The sequence below is a fragment of the Choloepus didactylus genome, chromosome 2, assembly GCF_015220235.1.
Source record: "Choloepus didactylus isolate mChoDid1 chromosome 2, mChoDid1.pri, whole genome shotgun sequence".
Classification (NCBI taxonomy): Eukaryota; Metazoa; Chordata; class Mammalia; order Pilosa; family Megalonychidae; genus Choloepus; species Choloepus didactylus.
In genome coordinates, this window is record NC_051308.1 from 37,373,082 (window position 1) to 37,388,590 (window position 15,509).

The 15,509-nt window shown below is 35.9% G+C and overlaps 1 protein-coding gene across 4 annotated transcripts in view; it reads left to right on the forward strand.

Moving 5' to 3' along the window:
* TAF1A (TATA-box binding protein associated factor, RNA polymerase I subunit A) overlaps positions 1–15,509 on the forward strand; it is a 57,502-nt gene that overhangs the window by 40,510 nt on the left and 1,483 nt on the right. For all 4 annotated transcript variants that reach the window (XM_037823384.1, XM_037823391.1, XM_037823400.1 and 1 more), the window contains 3 exons: positions 7,218–7,284; positions 8,024–8,147; positions 14,071–14,225. In XM_037823384.1, coding sequence (XP_037679312.1) covers positions 7,218–7,284; positions 8,024–8,147; positions 14,071–14,225 — 346 coding nt within the window. The remainder of the gene's footprint in view (positions 1–7,217; positions 7,285–8,023; positions 8,148–14,070; positions 14,226–15,509) is intronic.

Here is a 15,509-nt window from a genome sequence, read left to right on the forward strand (position 1 = left end):
CACTGCTTTTTCTTAAACTATGAGTCACATTTTATCATTTCTTAATATGTCTACTATTTTTTTATTGGATTCTTGTAAAATTATTGTATTTTTATTGTGAATATTTTGCTGCATGGACTCTGAAACCAGTTCTATTTCTCTAAAGAGTATATCACCTTTAATTCTGGTAGACAGTTAACTTGGTTGTAGTCAGACTTCAAAATCTGACTCCCATGGGTGTGCGGTAGCTAAAATATCCACTTGTTTCTCTCAATTTCCATCTCATTTTGTTGGGCCCCCTGGATTGCCCTCTCTCCATGGGTAGTTCAGTGTTACCTGAGGATTTGGATAGTGTTTTAAATATAGATTTTTAGAATTCGCTCAGCCCAAGTTACTCTTTTCTGTCTGGGATTTATGCCCTTATTTTCTTGCTGCTCTGCTAGCCCCGTACTCTGTCCTCTGATACTTTAGGCAAAGAGCCAGAAAGAAACAAATCTAATCAGACCCCATTTCTTCTTTTCATGGTCAGCTTTACTCCAGCTTTTCTTCTGCTCTCCAGGGCCTTCAAAAACTTTTTTTTTGTTACATTTTATAATTATCTGTGGAAAGTTTAGTCCAACCAAGCTACTCAGGAATTACCAGATACTAGAAGCCCCATTTATATTTAATATAGTTATACTGGGTCACTGTTTTTCTGTTAGTTTTTGATTGTCCTGTTTATTTTATTGTTTCTTTTGTTTCTACTTTGGGATTAATTGAATGTTTTTAGTAATTCATTTTTAATTCCTCTATTGGCTTTTTTATTTTTATTTTTTATTAGAGAAGTTGTAAGTTTACAGAAAAATCTTGCATGAAATCTAAGTTCCCATATACTACCCTATTACTGCCACCTTGTATTAGTGTGGTACTTTTGTTGCGGTTGACAAAAAGACATTTTCATAATTTTATTATTAACTATACTGCATGATTTACTTTACAGTTCACTGTGTTGTACAATCTTATAGATTTTTTATTTTTAGTTTTTATTCTAGTAACATATATACCACCTAAAGTTTCCCCTTTAATGACTTTCAAATATATATTTCAGTGCTATTAATTACCTTCACAATATTGTGAACCATCCATTACCAAAACTTTTCCATCATTGCAAATAGAAACTCCACTTTCCCTACCCCCCTCTCCTCCCATCCCCTGGTAGCCTAATTCTAGTTTCTGACTCTGAATTTACTTATTCTAATTATTCATATCAGTGAGCTCATAAAATGTTTGTCCTTTTATTTCTGGCTTATTTCACTCCACGTGATGTCTTCACGATTCATCCATGTTGTTGCATGTATCAGAACTTCGTTCTTTTTTGTGGCTGAATAATATTCTCTAGTATGTATATACCATGTTTTGTTTATCCTTTCATTGGTTGATGGACACTTGGGTTGCATCCATCTTTTGGCAGTTGTGAATAAGGCTGCTATGAATGAGGTACAAATAACTATTTGAGTCCTGCTTTCTCTTCTTTTGGGCATATACCTAGAAGTGGAATTGCCTCGCCCCATGGTAATTCTGTTTTTAACTTTCTGTTTTTAGCCTCCCCAGTGGCTGCATAATTTTATATCCTCAACAATAATAAGTAAGTATTCCTATTTCTCTATAACCTCTCCAATACTTATAATTTTCCATTTTTTATTAGTAGCCATTCTAGTGCATGTGAAATGGTAATTCATTGTGGCTTTGATTTGTATTTCTCTAATGGCTAAGGATGCTGATCATGTTTCATGGGCTTTTTGGCCATCAGTATATCTTTGGAGAAATTTCTATTCAAGTCTTTTGCCCGTTTTTAATTGGGCTGTTTGTCTTTTTTGTTGTTGAGTTACAGGATTCCTTTCTGTAGTCTAGATATTAAACTCTTATCAGATATATGGTTTCCAAATATTTTCTCCCATTGAGTAAGTTGTCATTTTATTTTTATGATAAAGTCTTTTGAGGCCCAAAAGGTATTAATTTTCATGAGATTCTATTTATTTTATCTTTTGTTGCTTGTGCTTTGGATGTAAAATCCAAGAAACCATCACCTAACACAAGGTCCTGTAGATGCTTCCCTGTGTTTTCTTCTAGGAGTTTTATAATTTTGGTTCTTATATTTAGGTCTTTGATTCATTTTGAGTTAATTTTCATTTATGGTGTGAGGTAGGGGTCCATCTTCATTCTTGTGCAAATGGAGATCTAATTTTTCCCAGCACCCTTTGTTGAAGAGACTATTCATTCCCAATTGAGTGGTCTTTGCCCCCTTGTCAAAAATCAATTGGCGATAAATATGAGGGTCTGTTTCTGAACTCTCACTTTGATTGCACTGATCTATATGTCTGTCATACCAGAACCATGCTGTTTTGATTACTGTGGCTTTGTAATATGTTTTAAGATCAGAAAGTATGAGTCCTCCAACTTTGTTGCTTTTCAAGATGGCTTTGGCTATTTGGAACCCCTTACCCTTCCATATCAATTTGATGATTGACTTTTCCATTTCTGCAAAAAAGGCTGTTGGAATTTTGACTGGGATTGTGTTGACTCTGTAAATTTTGACATCTTAACAATATTTAGTCTTTGAATCCATGAACACAGACTGTCCTTCCTTTTATTCAGGTCTTTTTTGATTTCTAGCAATGGTTTGTAGTTTTCTGTGTACAAGTCTTAAATCCATGATTAGATTTATTGCTAAATATTTGATTCTTTAAGTTGCTATTGTAAATGGAATTTTTCTTTCATTTCTTTCCCAGATTGTTCATTACTAGTATATAGAAACATTACTGAATTTTGGGTGTTGATCTTGTACCTTGCCAATTTGCTAAATTCATTTCTTAGGTCTGGTACTTGGATGTGGAGTTTTCAGGATTTCCTGCATATAGCAGAAGTTTTATTTTTTCCATTCCAATTTGGATACCATTTAATTCTTTCTGTTGCTAGAACTTCCAGGACAGTGTTGAATAACAGTGGTGACAGTGGTATCCTTGTCTTGTTCCTTATCTTAGAGAGAAAGCTTTCAATCTTTCACCATCAAGTAGGATGTTGCCTATGGGCTTTTCTTATAATGTTCTTTATCATGTTTCTGTAGTTTTGAGGAATGGTACTGTCCTTAAGACTTCCCTGATGCTTTTGCTCAGGACAGGTTGGAAGAGTGGCTGCCCTCAGAGCCTGACCCCCAGCTATGTGAGGTAGCTAATCAAAAGCAGTGATCAGCAATCAGACTGCACACCCCAGGATCTTGGGGACCTAGGTCTTTATATACAACCCTGACACCAGCAAGTTACACTGGGGCCAGAGTTGTGTACTTCATTGCTGCTGCCATGAGGCTGAAGGATGGGTAACATTAGCTGCTGCTGGGAGAGTGAAATTCACTGGTATTTACAGCAGTTTAGCAGCCTCTTCCTCCTTCTCTTCCCTCCTGGATGCTGTGCAGTGTTCTAGACCCTGAAGTTTTAAAATAGTTGATTCAGACTGTTCCTGTTTAATAATTGTTGATTCCTGAAGCTTCCTACTCTGCCATCTTCCCACAATTCCCCCCATATTGACTTTTTAGCTATACCTTTTGTCTTTTTTTTTTTTTAGTGGTTGCACTAGGGATTCAATTTTTTTTTTATTGAATTCAGTTTTATTGAAATACATTCACACACCGTACAATCATCCATGATACACAATCCACTGTCCACAGTATGATAACATATTTATGCGTTCATCACCACAATCTATCTCTGAACATTTTCCTTACATCAGAAAGAACCAGAACAAGAATAAAAAATAAAAGTGAAAAAAGAACACCCAAATCATCCCCCCATCCCACCCCATTTGTCCTTTAGTTTTTATCTCCATTTTTCTACTCATCCATACACTAGATAAAGGGTGTGTGATCCACAAGGTCTTCACAATCACACTGTCACCCCTTGTAATCTACATTATTATAGAATTGTCTTCAGGAGTCCAGACTGCTGGGTTGGAGTTTGGTAGTTTCAGGTATTTACTTCTAGCTATTCCAATACATTAAAGCCTAAGAGGTGTTATCTATATAGTGCATAAGAATGTCCACCAGAGTGACCTCTCGACTCCATTTGGAATCTCTCAGCCACTGAAACTATTTCGTCTCATTTTGCATCCCCCTTTTGGTCAAGAAGATACTCTCAGTCCCATGATGCCAGGTCCACATTCAGCCCCAGGAGTCATATCCTGCGTTGCCAGGGAGATTTACACCCCTGGGAGTCGGGTCCCACGTAGGGGGGAGGGCAGTGAGTTCACCTGTCGAGATGGCTCAGTTAGAGAGAGAGAGGGCCACATCTGAGCAACAAAGAGGTACTCGGGGAGACTCTTAGGCACCATTACATACAAGTTTGGACTCTACCCTGTGGTAATGAGCCTCACAAGGGCAAGTCCCATGCTCAAGGGCCCAGCACATCAAACTGCCAGTCCCAATGCCCTTGACAACATCAACACCAGTCCAGGCGAGGATGCCCAACATATCCGCACCTTCCCCCAGATCCCCGGGGCTGGGGAGGGGGAGGCTGCAAACATATTTTTTATTATCTGTAGGGATTCAATTTTAATTTTAGTTATGAAATATATGGACTGAATAGAAAATGTGGCATTCTTGTGCCCACTACCCAGATTAAAAGATTTTAATATTTACTCTATTTGGTTCAGTATGCTTTTTTTCTCTTTTTAAAATGATAAAATGGTACAGATACAGCCCAAAGGACAAATTACTCCATTATAACCAGCAGTAGAAGACCAATTATCTTAGATTTTGATTTTAAGAATTAAGATTTGGTCTGTGTGCAGGGTTGGGACTTATACGTAACAAACTCATAAAAAAGTCTCAAAAATTAAATGGCCCCTGGGAATAAATCTAATAAAACATATTCAAAATTCCCAAATAAATGGAGGGATATAGCAGGCTCATTAATAAAAAGACTCAATATTATTAATGTGGAAATTCTCTTCAATTTAATCTATAAGCTCAGTGCAATTCCAATAGAAATCACAAGGGTGTATATCAGGAAGGTTGATAGGTTGATCTGGAAATTATATTGATGAGCAAAGGATCAAGAATTGCCAAGACAGATGTAGTTGTCTTTTACCATTTCATTGTTCATATTGTTGCAGATGTGGTGAAAAATGAAGAACATTAAAGTGCTTTTATTGCTTCTCTCACCTGTAGAACTGGAAATAGGTAGTAAGTAATCTTTGCTAAGTCTTTGGGCAAGACCACGTTTGCCAGTTTCTTTAGTCCAGGTATTTTTTGGAGAAAGCAATGCATTGGCGTAAAATAATGATGAAACATTTTAAGTAAAAGCAGTTGAAATATATATTACTTCTGGGTTGATGAAGAAACCAAGAATAGTTCCTCTTCTTTCAAAGGTAGAATGGAATTTATTATGAAAATTGGACTGGAGATTCTGGTATGCATGTAAAACATTGTACTACAGAAGAAAGCAATTGTGAGATATCCTTTATGGTCATTTTTTAAATCATATTATTTTGGAGGAAGAAAAGTAAAATAGATGGGGCTTTCCAACCTAAACAAATGAGAAAAATCCTTATTATCAAACTTTTAAAAGAAAAGCCAGTTAGCTCTAATGTCTGCTTTCAATTTCATCAAAATCAACATTATCATATCAGACCTGCAGATGGAGAAATTGTACATTTATTGAATTTTCAACAGTCTTTGTTTCATATCATACTTTTAAGGTTGCTATTTTAATTTTACTCTTCAAAATTTCCTTTTAGCTATTGGTACAACAAAATATTAAGGATAGTTATAGCAAAAACAAGACAAAAAAAGCAGGATAGTGCCTTCACCAAGGTTTTCAATCAGTCATGGTGTGGTTTTTTCCCAGTAATTCTTCAATTTAAGTTAATTTTTTTTATTAGAGAAACTGTAGAGTCACAGGAAAATCATCCATAAAATACAGAGTTCCCATATACCACCCTAGTATTAACACCTTGAATTAATGTGGTACATTTGTTACAGTTCATGAAAAAAATTTTTTTAAAATTATACTTTTAACTGTAGTCCATCGTTTACAGTGGGGTTACAGTAGGATTCACTATGTACACTAATGATGTTTTTGAAAAAAATTTTAAAACAGATTATAGAAAATAACTATGTTTATATACTGATTCTTGTTGATGTTTAAGACAACATGAATTTAGAGAATTTTGTTTTTCCTTTTGAAAACTGCACTATTTGAAATTAAAAACTCAATAGATGGGTTTAATAGCAAACTGGACATAGCAGAAGAGAGGACTAATGAACTATATAGAAAATATCAGGCTAAAGCACCAAAAAACGAAATGGAGGAAATGTGCAGAAAAGATTGTATATAAGGGAGTTGCTGAAAAGGCCTGACATACTTGTAATTGGAGTGCCAGAGGGAGAGGAGAGAGTATGTTATATTTCAGTAAAAAGTATTTAAAAGTCTAAGTGAACTGAGACATATACGGAATTCCATAAATCATAACATAAATGTCACTTTCATAGGAACTGAGTTTTAATAATACTCTTTATTGGTATATGATGTTTATTGATTTTTTAAAAAAACTTAAATTAGCAAAATTTACAGTACAGTTTGTGGGAAATTATTTCAGTGTAAGATGAAAGTACTCCAGCAAGTACTCCACGTTCCTATATTAAATGTGTTGAAATGAGAAATAAAAATTTATTTTAAATCCTATATTTATGTGTTTTCTTAAAAATAGTTCTCATTCTTTAAAAGAAAAACCTTTGCATTTCTCCCTGTTGTGTAAAAAGGTTGTTAAAATACTTATTCATATAGCCTTAATGTACTGTGTCCTGAATACAGTCTTCCAAAGTAGTTATCCCTGTCTTGGTTTTCTTGTTTTACATAAATATTCTCTAGCATCTTCTGATCAGTAAATATTAACTATTTTCTCTGTGATAGTTTTTCTTTAATTTTTTCCTCAGTCCTGACTTCTGAAAATGAAGAGAAACAGGTGAACATGAAAATTGAAAGTTATCATCTATTTCCCCAATTCTCTTGACTATTTTGTTATTAGGAGGGTTTTTTTAAAAGCCTTATGGAGAATTCCTTTCACTATATCCAAATTGAAACTGTATAAAAGCAAAGTATCTTTTAAATCCTTGGTTTATTTATTGGGAGCATTTCTTTGAAAGTAAGCTGGAATTTGAGAAATGTCTTTGTTAGAGTATGTAAAAATGATATTATTCTTTCTTCTAGATTTTGTATCAGATTGTACCATCTCATAAACTGATGTTGGAATTTCATAGATTACTTAGAAAATCAGGTAAATAATTTTGTTTTCAATCTCTTTGTGCAGACAAGCTGTAGACCTTGGGTTGGCAAACCATGGCCCATGGGTCAAATCTTCCCCCTCCTGTTTTTATAAAGTTCTGTTTCTGTATCATCTATGGCTGCTCTTGCGCTATAATGGTAGAGCTGAGTAGTTGTGACATAGACTGCATGGGCCACAAAGTCTAAAATATTTACTAGCTGGCTCTTTGCAGAGAACGGTTGCCAAGCCCTGTTATAAAATGTTAGGCAGTAGTAAGCAAAGGAGAGATGGCTTTAATTGATATAATTCGAGATGGCTCCAGTTGATGGAATTCACCTCATTTTAACTCCTGCTGGGCTTGAGCTTAGTATAGAAAGAAACATACTTCTTCATAGAAGGAATTCAGCTGTGTAAGCCCAGTTGGTACTGGGACTGCCTAGGTCACTCTTCTAATAAAAGATACTCATATAAAATGCACAAATAGAGCAAGTATTTTAAATAATGTTCTCAGTAGTACATAAGTAGAGGAGTATAACCCATAGGGATGAAACTCACCACCTTGACCTCATTTGCATGGACTAAATTATTGAATTCCTGAGATTGATCACAAGGGAGTATGAGGAAAATGCATTGATTGAAACTGTTAAAAAGACCAGAAGGCTTAAGAGCCAGTAATGCTTTATCAACTGTTTGTTGTACCTCTGTGTACCTCAAAATCTTATATAAATTTGAACTATTATGATCATTGCAGAAAAAGAAGAACACCATAAATTGGGGTTAGAAGTATTATTTGCAATCTTAGATTTTGCTGGATGTAACAAGAATATAACTGCTTGGAAATATTTGGCAAAATATCTGAGACAGACCTTAATGGGGTAAGTAAGAAATACGCAGTGTTACTAGACCAGTATAAGTAATATTTCTCAATCGTTTTTAGCTAATATCTGTCAATTTTTTAAAGCAAAGAACTTTAATTTGCTTCTGTGTTTGGATTTCTTGACTTTGGCTTCAGCTGTTTTCTTCTGAGTACATTAGAAGCAAGGGAATGCAAAAGTTATAAGCATAACTTACAGAAATTCCACCAAGATTCTTTTGTGCTATCAATAATATTATACCATAGTACTACACTGCTAGGGAATAAGTATGTATTTTCAAGTTGGAAATAAGGACTAGAAGGGACCACTCTTGATAAAGACTCTTTGTAAAACTCTTTGCGAAGATTTGATTTGCTCCACGATACTCAAGGGTGTCATCAGCTTCTAAGATCACATGGGAGGCAGCTTTCTTCTCATCTGTTTTCAGTAATTTTCCTTGGGGTTTTTACGGCCTCACAGGATAATCATCTGTTATTCATTCCAGAAATATTTATTAAGTCAATAGGTATCCAAAACACACCTGTGGTCATAGTATCATTATATCATTAGTGCCATGTTTTGTGTAAGAGAAAAAAAATGGCTCTTGTCATTCTTACTTCGTATATGAGAAAAAAGAATATCACAAAATTAACTTTTTCTTATATCTATTTTTGTTAGGAAATTCAGTGTCAGTGTTAACTTCTTTCAGACTTCAGATCTGAATTGATCTTGAAATAAAATGATGCTGATTGTAAAATGTTTTGAGTGTGATATGTTGCTGCACTGTCTGTAAACTACTTTCCAATTCTAAAGCACTGTATAAGCCCCTGTTAGATCATAAGTTCTTGAAGGCAGAGAAATGTACTATTCGTTTCTTTTCTTTCCTATTCATTAATTTTTTTTATTAGGAAAGTTGTGAGTTTATAGAACAGTAATGCATAAAATACAGGATTTCCATATACCACTATTATATTATTAACACTTTGCATTGGTGCAGAATATTTTTTACAATTGATGAAAGCACAATTTTTATAATTGTACTATTAACTGTAATCCATGGTTTAACTTAGGGTTCACTATGTAGTTCCATGATTTTTTTTTAATATTTTATTCTGCTACCATATATGCAATCTAATATTTCCCCTTTTAGCCACATTCAGATACACATTTCAGTACTGTTAATTACATTCCTGTTGTGCTCCCATCACTAACATCCATTACTAAAACATTTCCATCATTTCAAATAGGAACGCTGTATATTTTAAGCCTTAACTTCCCATTCCCTATTTCTACTTCATCCACTGGTAACCTGTATTTTACATTCTGACTCTGAGTTTGCTTTTTCTGTTTATTTCAGATCAGTGAGTTAACTATTAATTTTTGAACCTCTAGAAATTGTACCACAGGGGCCAGATGTGCTAAATAAATATATATTTGCTAAATTAAATTATTGAAGAACACATAGCATTGCCTGAGTTCAGCTGTCAAATCTGTGTCTTCATGTGTTTGTATAATAATAGCATCCTGTTTTGAATAGAATTCTTAGTAGCATATAATTTTTTTAAATTTAATTTTATTGAGATATATTCACATAACAGTCACCTGAAGTGTACAATCAGTTGTTAACAGTACCATTATATAATTATGCATTCATTACCACAATTAATTTTTGAACATTTTCATTACTGCTAAAAAAAAAAAAAAAAGAATATAAATAAAAATTAAAGTAAAAAATAAGACCCCAAACATCCCATCCCCCATCCCTCCCTATTATTCATTTACTTTTTGTCCCCATTTTTCTACTTACCTGTCCATATGCTGGATAAAGGGAATGTGAGCCACAAGGTGTTCACAATCACATGGTCACACAGTGTAAGCTATATAATTATACAGTCATCTTCAAGAGTCAAGGCTACAAACAGTTGCAGGTATTTCCTTCTAGCTATTCCAATACACTAAAAACTAAAATGGGATATCTATGTAACACTAAGAATAACCTCTAGAATGTCCTCTTGACTCCATTTGAAATCTCTCAGCCACTGAAATGTTATTTGGTTAATTTCTGTTCCTCCTTTTGCTCAAGAAGGCTTTCTCAGTCTTCTTGATGCCCGAGTCCAGGTTCATCCCTGGGAGTCATGTCCCATGTTGCCAGGGAACTTTACATCATGTCCCATATCGGGGGTGGCGGGGGCATAGTAGGCTTAGAGAGGCCACATCTGAGCAACAAAAGAGGTTCTCTGGGGGTGACACTTGGACACAATTTTAAGTAGGCTTAGCCTCTCCTTTGCAGTAACAAGCTTCATAAGGGCAAGCCTGAAGATTGAGGGCTCAGCCTTCTAGAATGGTAGTCCCCAATGCTTATGAGAATAATGGTAACTCCCCAGGTGGGGAAGTTTAATAGCGCCACATTTTTCCCCAGTCCCTCAATGGGGCTTTGCAAATACATTTTTATTCTCTGCCCATATTACTCTGGGATGTATCAGGGCTTCACACTAACTTGTATAAACCAACCAGATCTCACTCCCTATTCAAAGTTCCATGTAATTATGGTGTTTGAATAAAGTGACCATACCAGTTCAGTTATATAGTGTGCTAAAGAAAATATAGATTTTGCACCAAATAAACATCTCTTTATTTGGTCTCACACAGAGGTTGAAGTTTTAAAACACTGTTCCTGATACTGTCACATAGTTATGCGTTCACCACCACATTCTATTTGAGGACACTTCCATTTTTTCCACAAAGAAAGAAGATGAGAAAAAAAAAAAAATGGTGACTAAAAATAAAATAAATGCAATAAGAAGTTCAGACAGGAACACCAAGGCCAAGAGTCCCATACCTCTCCCTTATATTCCCCTCTTATAGACATTTAGCTTTTTTATATTGCCTTTGTTAGTATTAATGGAAGCATATTACATTGTTACTGTTAACTATAGATTCTGGTTTGCATTGATTGATTGTATTTTTCCCCCAATACCATCCCATTTTCAACACCTTGCAAACTTAACATTCATTTGTTCTCCCTTGTAAAAACATTCTTATATTTGTACATTTAATCACAATCATTGACCACTCTAGGTTTCATGAAGAAAAGCTCCAGTCTTTATCTTCTGTCTTTCCTTCTGGTGTCATACATACCCCTAACCTTCTTCTTTTGACCACATTCACAGACATCATTGTTCAGTGTACTTAAAATACTGTGCTACCATCACACAGTATTGTGCTATCCATTTCTGGATCTACACAAACAGTCCTCTCGAACATTCTGTACTCCTTCAGCATGAAATGCCTGATCTCTGCTCTCTTTCTGTCTCCTGATATCTTCATTTCTACACTCTTCTCCAAACCCCTCTCTCCTGTCTTTTCCTATCTGTCTGTAGCACTCCCTTTAGTATTTCTTGTAGAGAAGGTCTGTTCACGAACTCTCTCAGTGTCTGTTTATCTGTAAATATTTCAGACTCTCCCTCATTTTTGAAGGACAGTTTTGCTGGATATAGGATTCTTGGTTGGCAGTTCTTCTCTTTCAGTATCTTGAATATATCATACCACTGTCTTCTTGTCTCCATGGTTTCTGCTGAGAGATCCACACTTAGTCTTTTTGACTGTATATGATGGATTGCATTTCTCTTGCTGCTTTCAAAATTCTCTCTTTGTCTTAGACATTTGAGAATCTGATTAGTAAGTGTCTTAGAGTAGGTCTATTTGGATCACTTCTTTTTGGGGTACGCTGTACTTCTTGGACCTGTAATTTTATGTCTTTCATAAGAGTTGGGAAATTTTCATTGATTATTTCCTCTTGTTATTCCTTCTGCCCCTTTTCCCTTCTCTTCTCCTTCTGGGACACTTATAACATGTATATTGGTGTGCTTTGTGTTGTCATTCAGTTCCCTGAGAACCCTGCTCATATTTTTCCATTCTTTTTCCTATCTGTTCTTTTGTGTGTAGGATTTCAGATGTCCTGCCTTCTAGTTCACTGATCCTTTCTTCTGCCTCTCCAAGTCTGCTGTTGTATGTCTCCATTGTGTTTTTTTTATCTCTTCTATTGTGCCTTTCATTCCCATAAGTTCTGCCATTTGTTTTTTCAAGTTTACAAAATCTGCCTTTTGGTCATACAGTGTCTTCTTTATATCCTTCATCTCTTTTGTCACATTTTCTTTCAACTTGTTGATTTGATTTAGAAGATTCATTTGAACATCTTTAATTAGTTGTTTCAACTCCTGAATCTCAGTTGAGGTGTTAGTTTGTTCTTTAGACTAGGCCATATCTTCATGTTTCCTGGTGTGGCTCATGATTTTTTGCTGTCTAGGCATCTGCCTTTGTTGATTAATTTATTCTGGAAGTTGTTTTCTCTTTTTTTCTAGGGTTTTCTTGTTGGTGTCTTTGATCTCTGTCTTTTCTTTATTTATCTTACTGGCCAGTTGTCAGATTGTTTCTGTCCTCCAGTATCCACCCCCCTTCCCCCCCAATTAGGCACCCACTGTGGCTTGCCATAGGGATGGGAGGTAGGCACTGGTCACCCCAGCAAGTTCACTGATTGTGTCTTAATACAAATCTGCTGGGTTCCAGTGATGCTCTGCTTTCTGCTGGCCAGCAAGACCTGGGTTTGTTTTAGTGCTCTGCTTTAACAGTTGGGTTTTCTGTATTTCTCAGCCAAAACAGAGCCAGGTTTCAATATAGGGTGTGTAGACCAGCTCCTGTCATCTTAAGAAAGGGTCTGGAGCATCTTTTTTAAAGTTTTTCGATTTCCTTATACCTTCTGGACTATCCAGCAGATGGTGCTGCTTGGTCATTTAATAGACCTCAGAAGCTGCTTGGCCTCCGAGTACAGGCTGTGTCTATACAGATGAGGTGAAACTGCAGGATTCCTATGCCCTCACATTGCTGGCCAAAATCTGGCCTGATGTGGGGCTCCACCTGTGACAGAGGACTCCCTCAGCTTACCCAGTACTCCAGCCATCCCCAAGGCAAGGAAATGGCTGCTGCCCGCTGCTTCCCTCAAGGGTGGGGGAAGGGATTTCAGACTCAGGGCTGGAAACTGTGTCTGTCCATGATTTCTCAGTCTTTTTGTCCCTCACTCACCTCTGCCTTGAAAAGTCCTCACGTGTCCCGAGTCTTCAAATGGTGGGGCTGTGTTTCACTGCTGTGAGAGATTTTGTAGTCTGTGTCCGTAATGGGAGAGTCCCGTCTGCTGATTCTGTGCCTTTCCCACATGAAACCGAAAAGAGGCAGAGGGGTGGGGACCGACCAGTTCCGGAACACAAGATTCCTACCTGATAACTCTTCTCTATCTTCAATTTGGCATTTTCAGGGTCCTTTTCTAGTCTATATCCTCCTCCAGAGTTTCAAACAATTCAGAACTGACTTTCTTTTTGTTGAACCTCTGGAGAGTTTTCAGTAGCTGTTTATGTCGCTGTATTGGTGACGTCACCTCAGTTTAAGTAAGGTTTTAAAGTAACTTTTAAGTAATAACAATAATAATAGCTAACATTTATTGTACATTTTCTACGTACCAGACCCTATGCAAAGAGCTTTATGTAAGGACCAGTTTAACTTAATGACAGTGCCATGGAATTGGTACCATTGATATTCAAGAGGTGAAGCAACTTGCCTATAGTCAAACAGATAGTAAATAGAAAATCTGAGATTTGAATCCAGGAGTCTGGCTTCAGGGTCTTTGTTCTTAATCATTGTGTTACACTGGACTGGCTATTTAATTAAATGTGAAATGGGACATGGAGATAGAAGAGAACAGAAAAAAAGAAGATGAAAAAAGGGATTTGCTTTCATGCTGTCGCCAATCATGTACTGTGTCATGGTCATACTCAAAATTTAGTTTGGAAACCTTTTCCTGTCATCTTTCTACAGACTATGCTTAAGTTCAGATTCTGACGGTATAGATCTGTCCCCCTCATGCACCTTCCCTTTTGACATTTTTCTTTTCCAGAAGTCATCTTGCCTGGGTTCAGGAACAGTGGAACTCCAGGAAAAACTGGTGGCCAAGCTTTCACTTCAGCTATTTTTGGGCAAAAAGTGATTGGAAAGAAGATGAAGCTTTGGCTTGTGAGAAAGCTTTAGTAGCTGGAATACTGTTAGGAAAAGGTACATGTCTTTGCTGCCTTTTAATATATATGTAACTTTTGGATGATTTTGAAATTACGAAGGATGACAATGTGTTCATCTTAAATCTTACCTAGCACAATGCCCAGGGATATTAGGTGTTTGAGAAATTACGTTTGAATGAAAGAACCAGTCCTGAGTTGGGGCCAGGTGATGTGCTTGTAAGGAATCCCTGAGAGTTTAGAAATGGTGATTTCCTATTGTTGATTGTGATTGATTTTCATGCTCTAATGAAATTCTTTAGGGGGCATTAAGGTATAGGATACAGACTGTTTCCACAACAAATGACTATCTGACATTGATATATAGCGTGTTTACTGAGATTGTTTACTTTATTGGAAATAGAAACAAATATTCTTTATTGAATTTATTATTTTCTACTAGTTGTATATTTACTTGTCTGTTTCTTTAAGGAAATAACATTTTCTCCCCTTGAGAAAAAGACTATATCCTATTAACTTACCAAAAATCCTCTTAAAGGAAAAGGAGAATTAAGGTTTTCTTTGACAGATATTTTGGCTGATAAAACTTATACCACTGAAATTTGAAAAGTTAGCCAGTACTGAAATGAAACTACTACAAAATATGTCCAAAAAGGAAGAAAGTAAACCTCTCAATGACCACTAGAAAGCAGTCTGTTTCTAGGAGGTTTAAGGTGTCTTAAAGAGATTCTTCTTCAATTCAGTTTTAGATATGCTTGCCATTATTTTGGAATTAGTATTCTCGATGAATGTTTCAGATGGTTACTAAGATTAATAAAATGTTGGTTTTGTGGTAGGAAAGAGATTAATAAATGAATATAATTTAAAATTTTCTTTCTAAAACACCGATTAAAGGAACAGAAATGCAATCAGGACTGTGATTTTCTGCTACTTAATACAGTGTTTTTGAGCCAAGTCTGTAGACTTGGGCTTATTTTCCAATTCTATCTACTTGCTTTCCATGTAACTTTAGATCAAGCAGTTAACCTTTGTGAACCTTCTCTGTGAAATGGCCATTGTAACAGCCTATTTGCTTACAGGTTTGTTGTAAACATCAAGTAGACATCATAGCAAAGTGCTTTTTAAGTTCTATAATACCACGTGACTATCAGGCATCATTATGCATGAAAATGGGCACACCTCTTTTCTGTGGAGGGTTTAAGTCAGTTTCTTAATTTAAGCTAGATTCTTGCTCTGATTACCATCACTACATCATAGAATTAAAATTCTAGGTGAGGTGTGCTGTTGCTCTGTGCTTGAGAGTAGAAGCTTCTTGTGTGGTGAC